This window comes from Oncorhynchus keta, chromosome 20 (assembly GCF_023373465.1).
Source record: "Oncorhynchus keta strain PuntledgeMale-10-30-2019 chromosome 20, Oket_V2, whole genome shotgun sequence".
Taxonomy (NCBI): Eukaryota; Metazoa; Chordata; class Actinopteri; order Salmoniformes; family Salmonidae; genus Oncorhynchus; species Oncorhynchus keta.
In genome coordinates this window covers 28,198,115-28,215,173 of record NC_068440.1, presented here as the reverse complement: position 1 = coordinate 28,215,173, position 17,059 = coordinate 28,198,115, and the positions used below count along the sequence as shown (strand labels likewise).

Here is a 17,059-nt window from a genome sequence, read left to right as displayed (position 1 = left end):
AGCTTGGAGACATTTATACATTGAAACATCCACACACCATACTATTGATACTTTTGTTAGATATTTTATTCAGGATGAAAAATCTTGATTGTTTGCACTTCTAAATTATTCTAAAGGATTCTGTCACCATTAAGCCTACATTATAGGCTATTCGCTAACTAAATCTGGCAATTTCATAATATAGAATATTCCTTTATGTGCAGCATTGTACAAAATCATACAGCTTATTTCCTCTGTGATTTATGGTTTGTTCACACCATAGAACTTGCATTATATGTCCTTAAAACAGAAACCAAATCTAAATGCAGGCAAGATGCTGATTCCACAAGCCATTGCAAAGAATATACAGACATACAGTATAGCCACATCAGCATTGCTATTGAATTTAGCCTTAGACCTCTTGCCCATAGAGACCCAATTATGATACTGGCTCCTTACAACATGTGCTTTTATTATGTGCCTTTAGGCAATGTACTGTAACTATACTTCAAGTCAGTCTCAGGCCCCTTTAGGGACAACTAGCTGTTCGAAGTGCCACTGTTGCCGGGGGTGATGGGCACAGGGGCGCAGGAACAGACCCTTCTGGGTAGCGTTGCCCCCTCTCTGGTGGCCTCCTGTGTCCCTCTGCTGCTTATCCTCCTCCTTCACAGCTTCCAGACATCTCTGGGTCTGCAAGTGAACCACCTGGCCACTCAGCTGAAGAAAAATATATATAAATTATTAATTGTCTGTATTATTATTATATCTGTGTCAAATTACAAACACCTAAATAAGTAACACTTCATACAGCTCTATTATTATTTTTTGCTTATTTATTTTGTACAAGTTTGCAGTTGTCATGTCATGCATGACCTTTGCCGCTTCACTGACCTTGATGACCCTCCACTGTGGTTTGTTGCGAGGTGGCTGATGGGCGGGGCACGGTGTTAGTACCACCCTCTCGCCTTGGGCGTGGAAACACAGCCGTCCCGCTGGCCCCCAGCGCACCTCTCCCATGGAGTTCAGCTCACAGTGCTGAAGTGAGAACAGACAGAGGAGTAAAACTTTAGTCTTCATCACCACATCAGCATCATCATGATCTTCTGATTTAGGATCTGCTCTCACTGTCTCCAATATCATCATTGTCATGGTTACCTGGTAGCCATTGCCACTGCAGGGTGCAACATCCATAGTGGCGCCCTGTGCACCCCGTCCTCCAGGGTAATCCGCACAATAGCCAGTGCCAACATTGTACAGCTTCAAACATACAGGCACAATATGTTATATGATACATTCATGTTCAACATACAGCACAAGAATAACACAATATATTAGTCAAAGTATAAGGATAATGATATAATAGCTATACAAGTGTGTGTGGGGGGGGGGGTGAGTTCTACCTCCCCTGAGAGTGAAGGTCTGTCCTGGGGTATATAGAGGTCTGGGTAGACATTAGTCAGGAACCAGTGGAAGTTACGACAGCCCAGTCTCTTCTTCAGTCTGACTAGCTCTGTAATGTTAGGACTCTCAGACTGCACAGGGAACAGGACACACACATTAATTTGAGATCAACGCCAGAAGCAGACATGCGCAAACACACACACACACACACGCACTGATTGTACAAAACATTAGGAACTCCTGCTCTTTCCATGACAGACTGACCAGGTAAATCCAGGTGAAAGCTATAATCCCTTATTGATGTCATCTGTTAAATCCACTTCAATCAGTGTAGATAAAGGGGAGGAGACAGGTTAAAGAAGGATTTTTAAGCCTTGAGACTTGGATGTGTGTGTGCCATTCAGAGGGTGAATAGGCAAGACAACATTTAAGTGCCTTTGAACAGGGTATGGTAGTAGGTTCCAGGTGACCTGATCAGGTCAAGAACTGCAACGCTGATGGTTTTTTCACGCCCAACAGTTTCCCGTGTGTGTCAAGAATGGTCCACCACCCAAAGCACATCCAGACAGCTTGACACAACTATGGGAAGTATTGAAGTCAATATGAGCCAACATCCCTGTAGTCCATGTCCTGAGAGCAAAAGGGGGTGCAACTCAATATTAAGAAGATGATCCTAATGATTTGCACACTCAGGACACATACACGCCTATAGATATAAATGCACGCACACACACACACGTGCACACACCGCATACACACACCCTACCTGCCTGATGAAGTGAGCTAGTGTATCTCTCTTATAGTAGATCTTCCTGAAGGCATCCAGCCAGGTATCAGCGATGCGTATCTTGTTCCTCTGGAGGATGTCCTGGTCAGGGAGGGTATAGGGCTGGTGATGGCGCCCCAGGTGAGCCACTCTGGAGCAGGGGACCACCTCCATGGAGCCCCCACACAACCACACCTGGACAAACAGACAGACAGACACAGGGAGATGCCATCACCTTTTTTTGTTGGAATATGACTTCACCAAGATGAGCAGCCCAATCTACAGAAGCCTTGTAGAATCATCTGCACATCTAAGCTCCACAGACAGTTGTGTCTCCACTCAGACTCCATTACTTTCGCTACATTGTCAAAATGTCTTTCAACTGAAGATGTATGTTTGAATCTTTAATTGCTAGGATCACAAAAGCTTCACATTCACTGACACCTGTCTGCAAATACACTATCAACCACTGCGATCCTATTCCTCTTTATTTCCCAAGGTCTACGTTTGCTCATCATTTCAAACCAAACCAATTAAACATTCCATGATGGATATAAAAATTCCATAACGGCACCCTATTCACTAGTGCACTACTTTCGAACCAGGGCCCATATGTAACATGCAACATAATCCTGCTAGTGAGACATTCCATCATCAATCAGCCCTTTGCATTCCATATATAACATTTACATTTACATTTAAGTCATTTAGCAGACGCTCTTATCCAGAGCGACTTACAAATTGGATAACCTCCCCCCCTTTACCCTGATGGACAGCTCCTTACACCCCCCACATAGAGAAGTCACATTTTAAAATTCCTAATTAGACACTTTAGGGCTCTATTGTTATTGTTTTTATTTAACCTTTTTTTTAACAAGTCAGTTAAGTACAAATTCTTATTTACAATGACGGCCAACCCCGGACGACGCTGGGTCAATTGTGCGCCACCCTATTCAATCCCCATTGCGGAAGTTCAGCTGTTGTCACGTTCTGACCTTTATTTTCTGTGTTTTGTGTTTAGTTAGTATGGTCAGGGCGTGAGTTGGGTGGGCAGTCTATGTTTGTTTGTCTAGGTTTTGGGAATTTCTATGTTTCGGCCTAGTATGGTTCTCAATCAGAGGCAGGTGTCAGTAGTTGTCTCTGATTGAGAATCATACTTAGGTAGCCTGGGTTTCACTGTGTGTTTGTGGGTGATTGTTTCCTGTCTCTGTGTATGCACCAGATAGGACTGTAATTTGAGTTTTCACGTTTTCTTGTTTTGTTAGTTTGTTCATGTGTACCTTATATCATTAAAAAGTACCATGGAAAATTACCACGCCGCGTATTGGTCCTCTGATCCGTTTCGCCTCTCTTCTTCGGAAGAAGAGGAGGCAACTCGTTACAGAATCACCCACCACAATCGGACCAAGCGGCGTGGTAAAGGACAGCGACGACAGCAGCAGCAGCATCAACAACAGAGGCCACCATCACAGGACTCCTGGACATGGGAGCAGATATGGAACGAAGAGGGACCCTGGGCACGGGCTGGGGAAAATCGCAGCCCCAAAGCAGAGCTGGAGGCAGCGAAAGCTGATCGGCGGCAATATGAGGAGCCAGCACGGCAGTGCGACAGGTACGAGAGGCAGCCCCAAATTTTTTTTTTTTTTTTTTGGGGCACACGAGGGGTGGTACTAAGCCAGGTAGCAGACCTGAGCTCACTCCTCGTGCTTATTATGAGCAGCGCATTACTGGTCAGGCACCGTGTTATGCGGTTGAGCGCACGGTGTCGCCAGTGCGTGTCCATAGCCCGGTGCGCTATAGGGCAGCCCCCGAGAGTGCCATGCGAGTGTGGGCATTGAGCCAGGGCGTATGGTGCCTGCTCAGCGGGTCTGGTCGCCGGTACGCAGTCTGGGTCCAGGTTATCCTGCGCCGGCTCTGCGTGCTGTGTCTCCGGGGCGCTGGGAGGGTGCAGTGCGTCCTCTGCCTGCGCTCCGCTCGTACCGGGCAACTGTGGGAGTGGAGCCTAGGGGAGAGGTGCGTGTAGTAAGCACTAGATCTCCCGTGCTTACCCACAGCCCGGTTCAACCTGTGCCTGCACTTTTGAGGGTCCGGGCTCGAGTAGTTGTCCAGCCTGGGGAAGTGGTGCCAAGGTTGCGCACCAGAGCTCCAGTGCTCCCCACAGCCCGGTCTTTCAGGCTCCTCCTAACACCAAGCCTCCTGAAAGTCTCCCCAGCCTGGTAGTTCCTGTGGCAGCCCCACGCACCAGGCTGTCTCTCAGTCTCCTCCCTGCAGGTGCTCCCGCCTGTCCGGCGCCGCTGCCGGAGCCTCTCGCCTGTCCGGCGCCGCTGCCGGAGCCTCCCGCCTGTCCGGCGCTGCTGCCGGAGCCTCCCGCCTGTCCGGCGCCGCTGCCGGAGCCTCCCGCCTGTCCGGAGCCTCCCGCCTGTCCGGCGCCGCTGCCGGAGCCTCCCGCCTGTCCGGCGCCACTGCCGGAGCCTTCCGCCTGTCCGGCGCCGCTGCCGGAGCCTCCCGCCTGTCCGGCGCCGCTGCTGGAGCGTCCCGCCTGTCCGGCGCCGCTGCCTCCTGTAGCAGCTCCACGCACCAGGCTGTCTCTCTGTCTCCTCTCTGCAGGTGCTCCCGCCTGTCCGGCGCCGCTGCCGGAGCCTCCCGCCTGTCCGGCGCTGCTGCCGGAGCCTCCCGCCTGTCCGGCGCCGCTGCCGGAGCATCCCGCCTGTCCGGCGCCGCTGCCGGAGCATCCCGCCTGTCCGGCGCCGCTGCCGGAGCCTCCCGCCTGTCCGGCGCCGCTGCCGGAGCCTCCCGCCTGTCCGGCGCCGCTGCCGGAGCCTCCCGCCCGGAGCCTCCCGCCCGGGCGCCGCTGCCGGAGCCTCCCGCTTGTCCGGAGCCTCCCGCCTGTCCGGCGCCGCTGCCGGAGCCTCCCGCCTGTCCGGCGCCGCTGCCGGAGCCTCCCGCCTGTCCGGCGCTGCTGCCGGAGCGTCCCGCCTGTCCGGCGCCGCTGCCGGAGCGTCCCGCCTGTCCGGCGCCGCTGCCGGAGCCCCTCAGCCCAGAGGCGCCAGAGCCCCTCAGCCCAGAGGCGCCAGAGCCCCTCAGCCCAGAGGCGCCAGAGCCCCTCAGCCCAGAGGCGCCAGAGCCCCTCAGCCCAGAGGCGCCAGAGCCCCTGTCCCTCTGTCCAGAGCCCCTGTCCCTCTGTCCAGAGCCCCTGTCCCTCTGTCCAGAGCCCCTGCCCCTCTGTCCCGAGCTGCCCCTCTGTCCAGTGGGGTCATTGAGAGGGGTTGCCATGGTGAGAAAGCCACGGAGGCGGAAAATGAGGCGGACAAAGACAAGGGTGAAGTGGGGTCCGCGTCCCGCGCCAGAACCGCCACCGCGGACAGACGCCCACCCAGACCCTCCCCTATAGGTCAAGGTTTTGCGGCCGGGAGTCCGCACCTTTGGGGGGGGGTACTGTCACGTTCTGACCTTTATTTTCTGTGTTTTGTGTTTAGTTAGTATGGTCAGGGCGTGAGTTGGGTGGGCAGTCTATGTTTGTTTGTCTAGGTTTTGGGAATTTCTATGTTTCGGCCTAGTATGGTTCTCAATCAGAGGCAGGTGTCAGTAGTTGTCTCTGATTGAGAATCATACTTAGGTAGCCTGGGTTTCACTGTGTGTTTGTGGGTGATTGTTTCCTGTCTCTGTGTGTGCACCAGATAGGACTGTAATTTGAGTTTTCACATTTTCTTGTTTTGTTAGTTTGTTCATGTGTACCTTATATCATTAAAAAGTACCATGGAAAATTACCACGCCGCGTATTGGTCCTCTGATCCGTTTCGCCTCTCTTCTTCGGAAGAAGAGGAGGCAACTCGTTACAGCTGTACAGCGTGATTGAAATGTAAAGGCAATGTTTCCCACAATAGTGGAGACTGTATTCCCGGTAAATGTTGCATATGTCGGCTCAATCGAAAATGACCTTATATTTCTATCGGGGGACCTGTACTGCTTCACTAAACAGCCATTGAATTATTATACTTAGAATTGTAATTCAAATTTTCGCTGAGCACTATTTTTTTTCTCCATCACTCACAGCCAAAGATACTAGATATCCGACCGTTGTTGTCAACGTAATCCACTAACGAATTGCAAAAATGGCTGAAGTTGGAGACTTTTATCTCCCTCACCAACTTCAAACATCTGCTATCTGAGCAGCTAACCGATCGCTGCAGCTGTACATAATCTATCGATAAATAGCCCACCCATTTTTACCTACCTCATCCCCATACTGTTTTTATTTATTTACTTTTCTGCTCTTTTGCACACCAATATCTCTACCTGTACATGACCATCTAATCATTGTAATCATTTATCACTCCAGTGTTAATCTGTAAAATTGTAATTATTCACCTACCTCCTCATGCCTTTTGCACACAATGTATATAGACTCTCTTTTTTTTCTACTGTGTTATTGACTTGTTAATTGTTTACTCCATGTGTAACTCTGTGTTGTCTGTTCACACTGCTATGCTTTATCTTGGCCAGGTCGCAGTTGCAAATGAGAACTTGTTTTCAACTAGCCTACCTGGTTAAATAAAGGTGAAAAAAAAACACAAAAAAACGAACATTTTATATTCATCCAATGTCTGGCATGTTTTTGGATGGCGTGATGATGTCTTCACTGCATAGAGCTGTTCTCCATGGGCACTGAGTGCTCGTGCGAATATGAAGTTGGTCCGTATGCAACCCGGATATAGACGGTCCGTGAATCGGCAAATGTTAGTGGATTACGTTGACAACAACGGTCGGATATCTTGGACAAAGTCTCTCGTTCTTATTATAGCTCTATGGTCATAAAAATCCACCTTTCCAGAAACATGTCTCTCACCGTTGCTGCTTGCTATAGACCACCTTCTGTGCCCAGCTGTGCCCTCGATACCATATGTGAATTGATTGCCCCCCATCTATCTTCAGATCTCGTGCTATTAGGTGACCTAAACTGGGACATGCTTAACACCCCGGCCATCCTACAATCTAAACTCAATACCTCCAATCTCACATAAATTATCAATGAACCTACCAGGTACAACCACAAATCCGTAAACACGGGCACCCTCATAGATATCATCCTGACCAACCTGCCCTCCAAATACACCTCTGCTGTCTTTAACCAGGATCTCAGCGATCACTGCCTCATTGCCTGCACCCGTAATGGGTCTGCGGTCAAATGACCTCCACTCATCACTGTCATCATTGACCTCATTCCGTCAGTAGAGGATGCCTGGTTATTCATTAAAAGTGCTTTCCTCACCATCATAAGTAAGCATGCCTGGTTATTCATTAAAAGTGCTTTCCTCACCATCATAAGTAAGCATGCCAAATTCCAAAAAATGTACAACCAGGATCAGATATAGCCCTTGGTTCACTCCAGACCTGACTGCCCTTGACCAGCACAAAAACATCCTGTGCCGTACTGCATTAGCATCGAATAGCCCCCGCGATATGCAAGTTTTCAGGGAAGTTAGGAACCAATATACACAGGCAGTTAGGAAAGCAAAGGCTAGCTTTTTCAAACAGAAATGTGCATCCTGTATCACAAACTCCAAAAAGTTCTGTGACACTGTAAAGTCCATGCAGAATAAGAGCACCTCCTCCCAGCTGCCCACTGCACTGAGGCTGGGAAACACTGTCACCACCAATAAATCCACCATAATTGAGAATTTCAATAAGCATTTTTCTACAGCTGGCCATGCTTTCCACCTGGCCACCCCTACCCTGGTCAACAGCCCTGCACCCCCCCCACAGCAACTTGCCCAAGCCTCCCCATTTCTCCTTCACCAAAATCCAGATAGCTGATGTTCTGAAAGAGCTGCAAAATCTAGACCCGTACAAATCAGCGGGGCTAGACAATCTGGACCCTCTCTTTCTAAAATTAGCAGCCGAAATTGTTGCAACCCCTATTACTGGCCTGTTCAACCTCTCTTTCCTATTGTCTGAGATCCCCAAAGATTGGAAAGCTGCCGCGGTCAACCCCTTCTTCAAAAGGGGAGACACTCTAGAGCCAAACTGCTACAGACCTATATCTGTCCTACCCTTCCTCTCTAAGGTCTTCAAAAGCCAAGTTAACAAACAGATCACCGACCATTTCGAATCCCACCATACCTTCTCCGCTATGCAATCTGGTTTCCGAGCTGGTCATGGGTGCATCTCAGCCACACTCAAGGTCCTAAACGATATCATAACCGCCATCGATAAGAGACAATAGTGTGCAGATGTATTCATTGACCTAGCCAAGGCTTTCGACTCTGTCAATCACCACATTCTTATCGGCAGACTCAACAGCCTTGGTTTCTCAAATGACTGCCTACCCTGGTTCACCAACTACTTCTCTGACAGAGTTCAGTGTGTCAAATCTGAGGGCCTATTGTCCTGACCTCTGGCAGTCTCTGTATACATCAATGATGTCGCTCTTACTGCTGGTGATTCTCTGATCCACCTCTACGCAGACAACACCATTCTGTATACTTCTGGACCTTCTTTGTACACTGTGTTAACTAACCTCCAGACGAGCTTCAATGCCATACAACTCTCCTTCCGTGGCCTCCAACTGCTCTTAAACGCAAGTAAAACTAAATGCATGCTATTCAACCGATCGCTGCCCGCACCTGCCCGCACGTCCAGCATCACTACTCTGGACGCTTCTGACTTAGAATATGTGGACAACTACAAATACCTAGGTGTCTGGTTAGACTGTAAACTCTCCTTCCATACTCACATTAAGCATCTCCAATCCAAAATTAAATCTAGAATCAGCTTCCAATTTCGCAACAAAGCCTCCTTCACTCATGCTGCCAAACATTCCCTCGTTAAACTGACTATCCTGCTGATCCTAGACTTCGGCGATGTCATTTACAAAATAGCATCCAACACTCTACTCAGCAAATTGGATGCAGTCTATCACAGTGCCGTCCGTTCTGTCACCAAAGCCCCATATACTACCCACCACTGCAACCTGTATGCTCTCGTTGGCTGGCGCTCACTTCATATTCTTCCCCAAACCCACTGGCTCCAGGTCATCTACAAGTCTCTGCTAGGTAAAGCCCCGCCTTATCTCAGCTCACTGGTCACCATAGCAGCACCAAACTGTAGCACACGCTCCAGCAGGTATATTTCACTGGTCACCCCCAAAACCTTTCTTTCCAGTTCTCTGCTGCCAATGACTGGAATGAATTGCACAAATCACTGAAGCTGGAGACTTATATCTCCCTCACTAACTTTAAGCACCAGCTGTCAGAGCAGCTCATAGATCACTCCACCTGTACATAGCCCATCTGTAAATAGCCCATCCAACTACCTCATCCCCATACTGTTATTTATTTATTCATTTTTGCTCCTTTGCACCCCAGTATCTCTACTTGCACATTCATCTTCTGCACATCTATCACTCCAGTGTTTAATTGCTAAATTGTATTTATTTCGCCACTATGGCCTATTTATTGGCTTACTTCCCTTATCATGCCTCATTTACACACACTGTATATAGACTTTTTCAAATCAAATCAAAGTTTATTTATCACGTGCGCCGAATACAACAGGTGTAAACCTTACAGTGAAATGCTTACTTACAGGCTCTAACCAATAGTGCACAAAATGTATTAGGTGAACAATAAGTAAGTAAAGAAATAAAACAGCAGTAAAAAGACAGCCTCCATACAGTAGCGAGGCTATAAAATTAGCGAGGCTACATACAGACACCGGTTAGTCAGGCTGATTGAGGTAGTATGTACATGTAGATATGGTTAAAGTGACTATGCATATATGATGAACAGAGAGTAGCAGTAGTGTAAAAGAGGGGTTGGCGGGTTGTGGGTGGCGGGACACAATGCAAATAGCCCGGTTAGCCAATGTGCGGGAGCACTGGTTGGTCGGCCCAATTGAGGTAGTACAGTGGGGCAAAAAAGTATTTAGTCAGCCACCAATTGTGCAAGTTCTCCCACTTAAAAAGATGAGAGAGGCCTGTAATTTTCATCATAGGTACACTTCAACTATGACAGACAAAATGAGAAAATAAATCCAGAAAATCACATTGTAGGATTTTTTTTATGAATTTATTTGCAAATTATGGTGGAAAATAAGTATTTGGTCAATAACAAAAGTTTATCTCAATACTTTGTTATATACCCTTTGTTGGCAATGACAGAGGTCAAACGTTTTCTGTAAGTCTTCACAAGGTTTTCACACACGGTTGCTGGTATTTTGGCCCATTCCTCCATGCAGATCTCCTCTAGTGCAGTGATGTTTTGGGGCTGTTGCTGGGCAACATGGACTTTCAACTCCCTCCAAAGATTTTCTATGGGGTTGAGATCTGGAGACTGGCTTGGCCACTCCAGGACCTTGAAATGCTACTTACGAAGCCACTCCTTCGTTGCCCTGGCGGTGTGTTTGGGATCATTGTCATGCTGAAAGACCCAGCCACGTTTCATCTTCAATGCCCTGGCCTGGACATGTACTGGCTTAAGCAGGGGGACACGTCTGGCACTGCAGGATTCGAGTCCCTGGCGGCGTAGAGTGTTACTGATGGTAGGCTTTGTTACTTTGGTCCCAGCTCTCTGCAGGTCATTCACTAGGTCCCCCCGTGTGGTTCTGGGATTTTTGCTCACCGTTCTTGTGATCATTTTGACCCCACGGGGTGAGATCTTGCGTGGAACCCCAGATTGAGGGAGATTATCAGTGGTCTTGTATGTCTTCCACTTCCTAATAATTGCTCCCACAGTTGATTTCTTCAAACCAAGCTGTTTACCTATTGCAGATTCAGTCTTCCCAGCCTGGTGCAGGTCTACAATTTTGTTTCTGGTGTTCTTTGACAGCTCTTTGGTCTTGGCCATAGTGGATTTTGGAGTGTGACTGTTTGAGGTTGTGGACTGGTGTCTTTTATAGTGATAACAAGTTCAAACAGGTGCCATTAATACAGGTAACGAGTGGAGGACAGATGAGCCACAGAGGAGCCTCTTAAAGAAAAAGTTACAGGTCTGTGAGAGCCAGAAATCTTGCTTTTTTTTTAGGTGACCAAATACTTATTTTCCACCATAATTTGCAAATAAATTCATTAAAAATCCTACAATGTGATTTTCTGGATTTTCTTCTTCTCATTTTGTCTGTCATCGTTGAAGTGTACCTATGATGAAAATTACAGGCCTCTTTCATCTTTTTAAGTGGGAGAAGTTGCACAATTGGTGGCTGACTAAATACTTTTTTTGCCCCACAGTATGTACATGAATGTATAGTTAAATTGACTATGCATATATGATAAACAGAGAGTAGCAGCAGCGCAAAAAGAGTGGTTGGGGGGGCACACAATGCAAATAGTCCAGGTAGCCATTTGATTACCTGTTCAGGAGTCTTATGGATTGGGGGTAAAAACTGTTGAAGCCTTTTTGTCCTAGACTTGGCACTCCGGTAACGCTTGCCATGCAGTAGTAGAGAGAACAGTCTATGACTGGAGTGGCTGGGGTCTTTGACAATTTTTAGGGCCTTCCTCTGACACCACCTGGTGTAGAGGTCCTTTTTCTATTGTGTTATTGACTGTATGTTTGTTTATTTCATGTGTAACTCTGTGTTGTTGTTTGTGACGCACTGCTTTGCTTTATCTTGGCCAGGTCGCAGTTGTAAATGAGAACTTGTTCTCAACTAGCCTACCTGGTTAAATAAAGGTGAAATTAAATAAATAACCTCCCTTCTTTACCCTGATGGACAACTCCATCTGCTCCGCCCCCCAGAACAGCATGCCTGGATCATAACCTCCCACGCTCTGGAAGAAGTGTCTGTCAATTGCTAAGACCACGCCCACCAACGCCGGACTCCTACAGGACAATGAAAGGAGAGGAAATATCAAAAGATTAGACAGGGATAGGTACTACTAGGGGTCGATTTTGAGCTGGACATGTCTGTAATCTCGGTATTTGACTGTAGTATTCCAGAGGTCAGACTATATTTACTGGACAGGCTCCACTGGTGAATCCTGGTTTTCCTGTTGGGACAGGGATTCCCAGTTGAAGTCCAGTCTCCAGTCAAACACTCCCCTGTGTGGCCACTGGGTGGCGTTGTACTGGAACGTCTGCCAGTCTATCACGTCTATGATGGGGGACACCACTCTGGTCCTGGAGATGGGAGGAGATAGGCACAGAGGAAACTCATATAACTTCTAGAACTAGATCAGAAACATTTTCTCGCAATGAAGATTAAAAACCTAAGATTTTATTACATGGATGTAAATCTGCAGACAGATTATTGGTCGATGATAACCTATAATTTCATAAAACATCACAGAAGAAGAGCAGGGATTCAGGAAGGGAATTAAAGAGGTTTGAGGGAGAGAGAGAGAGAGATGGAGTAGTGCCAGGCAGCAATATAAGGACCCTGTTTAATCCTAGTCTAAATGGCTGCTACCCTGCTGGATAGAGCTCAGCAAGTAAACTACCATAGTCCGGAGGCAATTAAGGATTAGATATAATACACAGAGACAGATTCACACAAACACAGACATAAATTATGCCATTTTGTGTGTGTGTGTGTGTTTATGTGTGTACCTGTCCTGTGCCACTCGCTCCAATAGTGGTTCCAACCAGCCCCTGTGGCACTCGCAGTGTGAGTCCATGAAGACCAGTACCTCCCCCACAGCTCTGGCTGCACCCAGAGAGCGACACCCTGCCACGCCCAGACGCCACGTGCTGCGGACTAGACGCACCCCTTCCAGCAGCAACACATACTCACTCAGCACACTCTTCAGGTGACCTACAGATAGGGGAGGCAGGGTCAGGTGACCTACAGATAGGGGAGGCAGGGTCAGGTGACCTACAGATAGGGGAGGCAGGGTCAGGTGACCTACAGATAGGTGCGACAGGGTCAGGGTCAGACACACACAGTACCAGTCAATAGTTTGGACACACCTACTCATTCCAGGGTTTTTCTTTATTCTTACTATTATTTACATTGTAGAATAATAGCGAAGACATCAAAACTATGAAATAACACATATGGAGTCATGTAGTAACCAAAAAGTTGTTAAACAAATCCAAACAATATTTCTGTAACCTTCTTTATACTTCAAAGTAGCCATTTTCCTGTTGAAAAACAAATGATAGTCCCACTAACGCAAACCAGATGGGATGGTGTATTGCTGCAGAATGCTGTTGTAGCCATGCTGGTTAATTAAGTGTGCCTTGAATTCTAAATAAATCACTGACAGTGTCACCGGCAAAGCACCCCCACACCATCACACCTCCTCCTCCATGCTTCATGGTGGGAACCACACATGCAGAAATCATCCGCTCACCTACTCTGCGTCTCACAAAGACACGGCAGTTAGAACCAAAAATCTCAAATTTGGACTCATCAAACCAAAAGGACATATTTCCACCGGTCTAATGTCTATTGCTCGTGTTTCTTGGCCCAAGCAAGTCTCTTCTTCTTATTGGTGTCCTTTAGTAGTGGTTTCTTTGCAACAATTTGACCATGAAGGCCTGATTCACACAGTCTCCTCTGAACAGTTGATGTTGAGATGTGTCTGTTGAACGCTGTGAAGCATTTAATTGGGCTGCAATCGGAGGCTGGTAACTCTAATGAACTTATCCTCTGTAGCAGAGGTAACTCTGAGTCTTCCTTTCCTGTGGCGGTCCTCATGAGAACCAGTTTCATCATAGCGCTTCATGTTTTTTGTGACTGCACTTCTTGACATTTTTTGTCTTGACATTTTCCAGATTGAATGACCTTCATGTCTTAAAGTAATGATATACTGTTGTTTCTCTTTGCTTATTTGAGCTGTTCTTGCAATAATATGGACTTGGTATTTTACCAAATAGGGCTATCTTCTGTATACTACCCCTAACTTGTCACAACACAACTGATTGGCTCAAATACATTAAGGAAAGAAATTCCACAAATTAACATTTAACAAGGCACGTGTTAATTGAAATGCATTCCAGGTGACTACCTCATGAAGGTGGTTGAGAGAATGCCAAGTGTGCAAAGCTGTCATCAAGGAAAATGGTGGTGACTTTGAAGAATCTCAAATATAAAATAGATTTGGATTTGTTTAACACTTTTTTTGGTTACTACATGATTCCATATGTGTTGTTTCATAGTTTTGATGTCTTCACTATTATTCTATAATGTAGAAAACAGTAAAAATAAAGAAAAACCCTTGAATGAGTAGTGGTGTCCAAACTTTTGACTGGTACTGTATGTCCAATTCCAAATGAACCCCAGGGATGGATGTGTACAGTAATAACATGGGCATAGCACAACTCGGATTACAGGTGGAAGTTTGGTCATTTCCTAAGACCTATCCTTTCAGACAAGTGCAAACGGGTTTGGGACACTTGGGGGCTAGGGGTCTATTCAGAATCTGCACTATAAAATAGTTGAATATGGTGGGAATAGAGTGAACAAGTTTCGTCAGATATGCAGTGATGTTGTAGTGGTACTTTAGACTAATTAGATACAACTCGTGCCAATTGTTTGAGTACTGTCTTCTACACGCACCATGCTGACTGAGGTCGTCCACGAGCAGGACCTCGCGCAGGTACTCCTTGGGCGCTGTGTCGAGCACGCTGTGCACGGTGCGGAGGAGCGTGGACCAAGCCTCGTCATGGAAACATATCACCACGCTCGCGGACGGCAGCGACTCACTGTAACGCTCAACGAGGCACCTGTCAAAGCATTCCCATTGATTGACAGGGGTATAGACGCACGAGTAATTACGCACGAACCCATTAGCTTTACTAAACAATATACCATATTTCGTAGTTAGTGAGATCTTGAAATTAGACTACATATTTGTCATTGATAGCTCTTGTCGAGTCTATCTAGTTATTTTAGATACGTTGTTGAAGAGCCCTTTTTTGGCGTGGTGCGCTCCTTGGGAACATGCAGGACACTTACGAAGGATGGCGAGCCTCGGGCAATCTGCGATGCAGTGAGATCCGTTCGCTCACCAGCTCATTGAAGCCGTATTTCTGCAGAGCAGACTTCTCCATGTCCCTTTCTAGCCCCTCCAGCTTCAGCCGCACCGGTCTCCCCATATTCCCGTGCGTCGGTAGCACCGGGACCGCTGATTCCTTCTTGGCGCTTGATATAACCATCCGGTAATTCCCCTTCCTCGGCGGTGCAGCTGGGTTCCTCACCTGGGTTGAGGGCACGAAGAGAAGCTGGTCCTCCTGCAGGGAGTTCAGCGGCGCGAGACCGAGATTATGCTCCTGTTTGAGACGGTCCCAGGAATCCACGATCACCTCCAGGTCCGGTGGACCAGAGAGCCGCTGGAAGGGACGGCGGGGCGAGTTGGGCGGTGTTTGGGTCTGATCCCGAAAGACCAGGTCCATGAGGGCCAGCGTGGCCACGGATAGAGCGAGGATAAGTAACCAGAGACAGAGCATCACCCGGCGGCATGGTCTGGGTCTGCTCCAAAGCCGCATAGTGAGCGGGAGAGAGAGAGGAGAGCGACGGGTTCACATAGAGAAGTCAGGGCTGAATCTTATTTCCCTCATCAAATTTGACCGGGGACAACATGGTCAGATACTGCACCTTTTGGCTACAACTTTTTAACCATAACGTTTTAGGCTTGCAATGGATAGTCCGTAATCATGACCAAATGAAATTACGCATAGATGTTGTTCTTTAGTTTTTGTCCATAATTCTTCCACGGTGTCCTTCCAAAAACTGCAGCTCTGAACACGTTAGCGCTTCGTTTCACCTCCGACAAATGTGGTTTCCAGTTATGTCCCTTGTTCCATGATACTCATTGCTGTTGGAGTGAAGTGCGTAAAATATGTCCTTCCACCGCGCCCCTGTGGTCCTAACGCGAGATTTAACCCCTGCAAGACTAGCGGATTTGAAGGCCACACGTGTTCAAACACCTTGCTTGCTCTATCACCGTAATGACTAACTGACAATAACAGTTTAGGAAATCAATATCCAGGCCTATAGCCCTAACACGTTGGCCTATAGCCCTAACACGTTGGCCTATAGCCCTAACACGTTGGCCTATAGCACTATAAGTGAATAGAAAATATAGGCAAAGAACAAAAACACACTCAATCATTCAAATATGGCTAAAATTATATATATCTGTCATAAGAAAATATTTTGCCATCATTATATCTGATGTCAACTTCTAAAAGAAGGGGCAACATAAACGGAGAACAGACTGTCATCAATATAGGCCTCGATTCAATCCGTAGTTCTGATGACCTGGGCTACAGTGTGATAGAAATGTCACGTATTCCCGCATTCGGAGACGACATTCATAGTATAACACTATATGTCTGCTATATCGCGCTACGGAGCTGATTTCCAGCGCTACGGAGCTGATTTCCAGCGCTACGGATTGAATCGAGCCCATAGTTTATTTGTGTATGCGAGTACTGCGCCCCTCCTCGCTGTGAGCTCGAGGCAGCATCACTCCCCGGTCAGACATCAGAGTTATTCCCCGGGCCAGCTGGCCAACAGCCTCGCGGTCCCATGACTGGCTGTTTGACTGTGATGCCAGCGGCTGCAGACTCGATCTCTCCAGTTTTCACATTGATTCTTGGCAGCCACTGTGGCTGTTTTCTTCACCGCTGTTGGAAACAGGGTGCCTGGCTCCACACCGCCCAAAGTCTCCTCTTCCCCCCCTTTGTAGACTTTTAGTTTCATCATATTTTATATAAGAACCATGCAGCCTACTGTAATGCTACAGTGTGAGGGTGCATTTGGAGAAGTGTTGAAATGGGCCACAGTGTGCTTATAACAGGACAACAATAGAAAAGGGTCTACATAGTCATGTCTGTCTCTATCTTGACTCTCTGTATGTGTCTCTACTTATGTCATATCTCTTTCTTGGAATGCCTGTCTGTTAGTGTTGGGTAGTATTGACAGAGTTAGTTCTGTCTTGGCATGCCTATCTGTTACTGTTGGGCAGTG

The 17,059-nt window shown here is 47.3% G+C and overlaps 1 protein-coding gene across 1 annotated transcript; it reads right to left on the bottom strand.

Annotated features, from left to right (window-relative positions):
- Nucleotides 1-51: 51 nt before the first annotated feature.
- On the bottom strand, nucleotides 52-15,935 carry LOC118399597 (polypeptide N-acetylgalactosaminyltransferase 15-like). The gene is made up of 10 exons (XM_035795800.2): nucleotides 15,044-15,935; nucleotides 14,645-14,811; nucleotides 12,691-12,895; nucleotides 12,100-12,261; nucleotides 11,847-11,964; nucleotides 2,147-2,341; nucleotides 1,380-1,511; nucleotides 1,135-1,236; nucleotides 871-1,014; nucleotides 52-696 (listed from the first exon to the last, which is right to left on the bottom strand). The coding sequence occupies exons 1-10, from the start codon at nucleotides 15,571-15,573 to the stop codon at nucleotides 499-501; spliced, it is 1,953 nt and encodes a 650-aa protein (XP_035651693.1). The 5' UTR covers nucleotides 15,574-15,935; the 3' UTR covers nucleotides 52-498.
- Nucleotides 15,936-17,059: the final 1,124 nt, after the last annotated feature.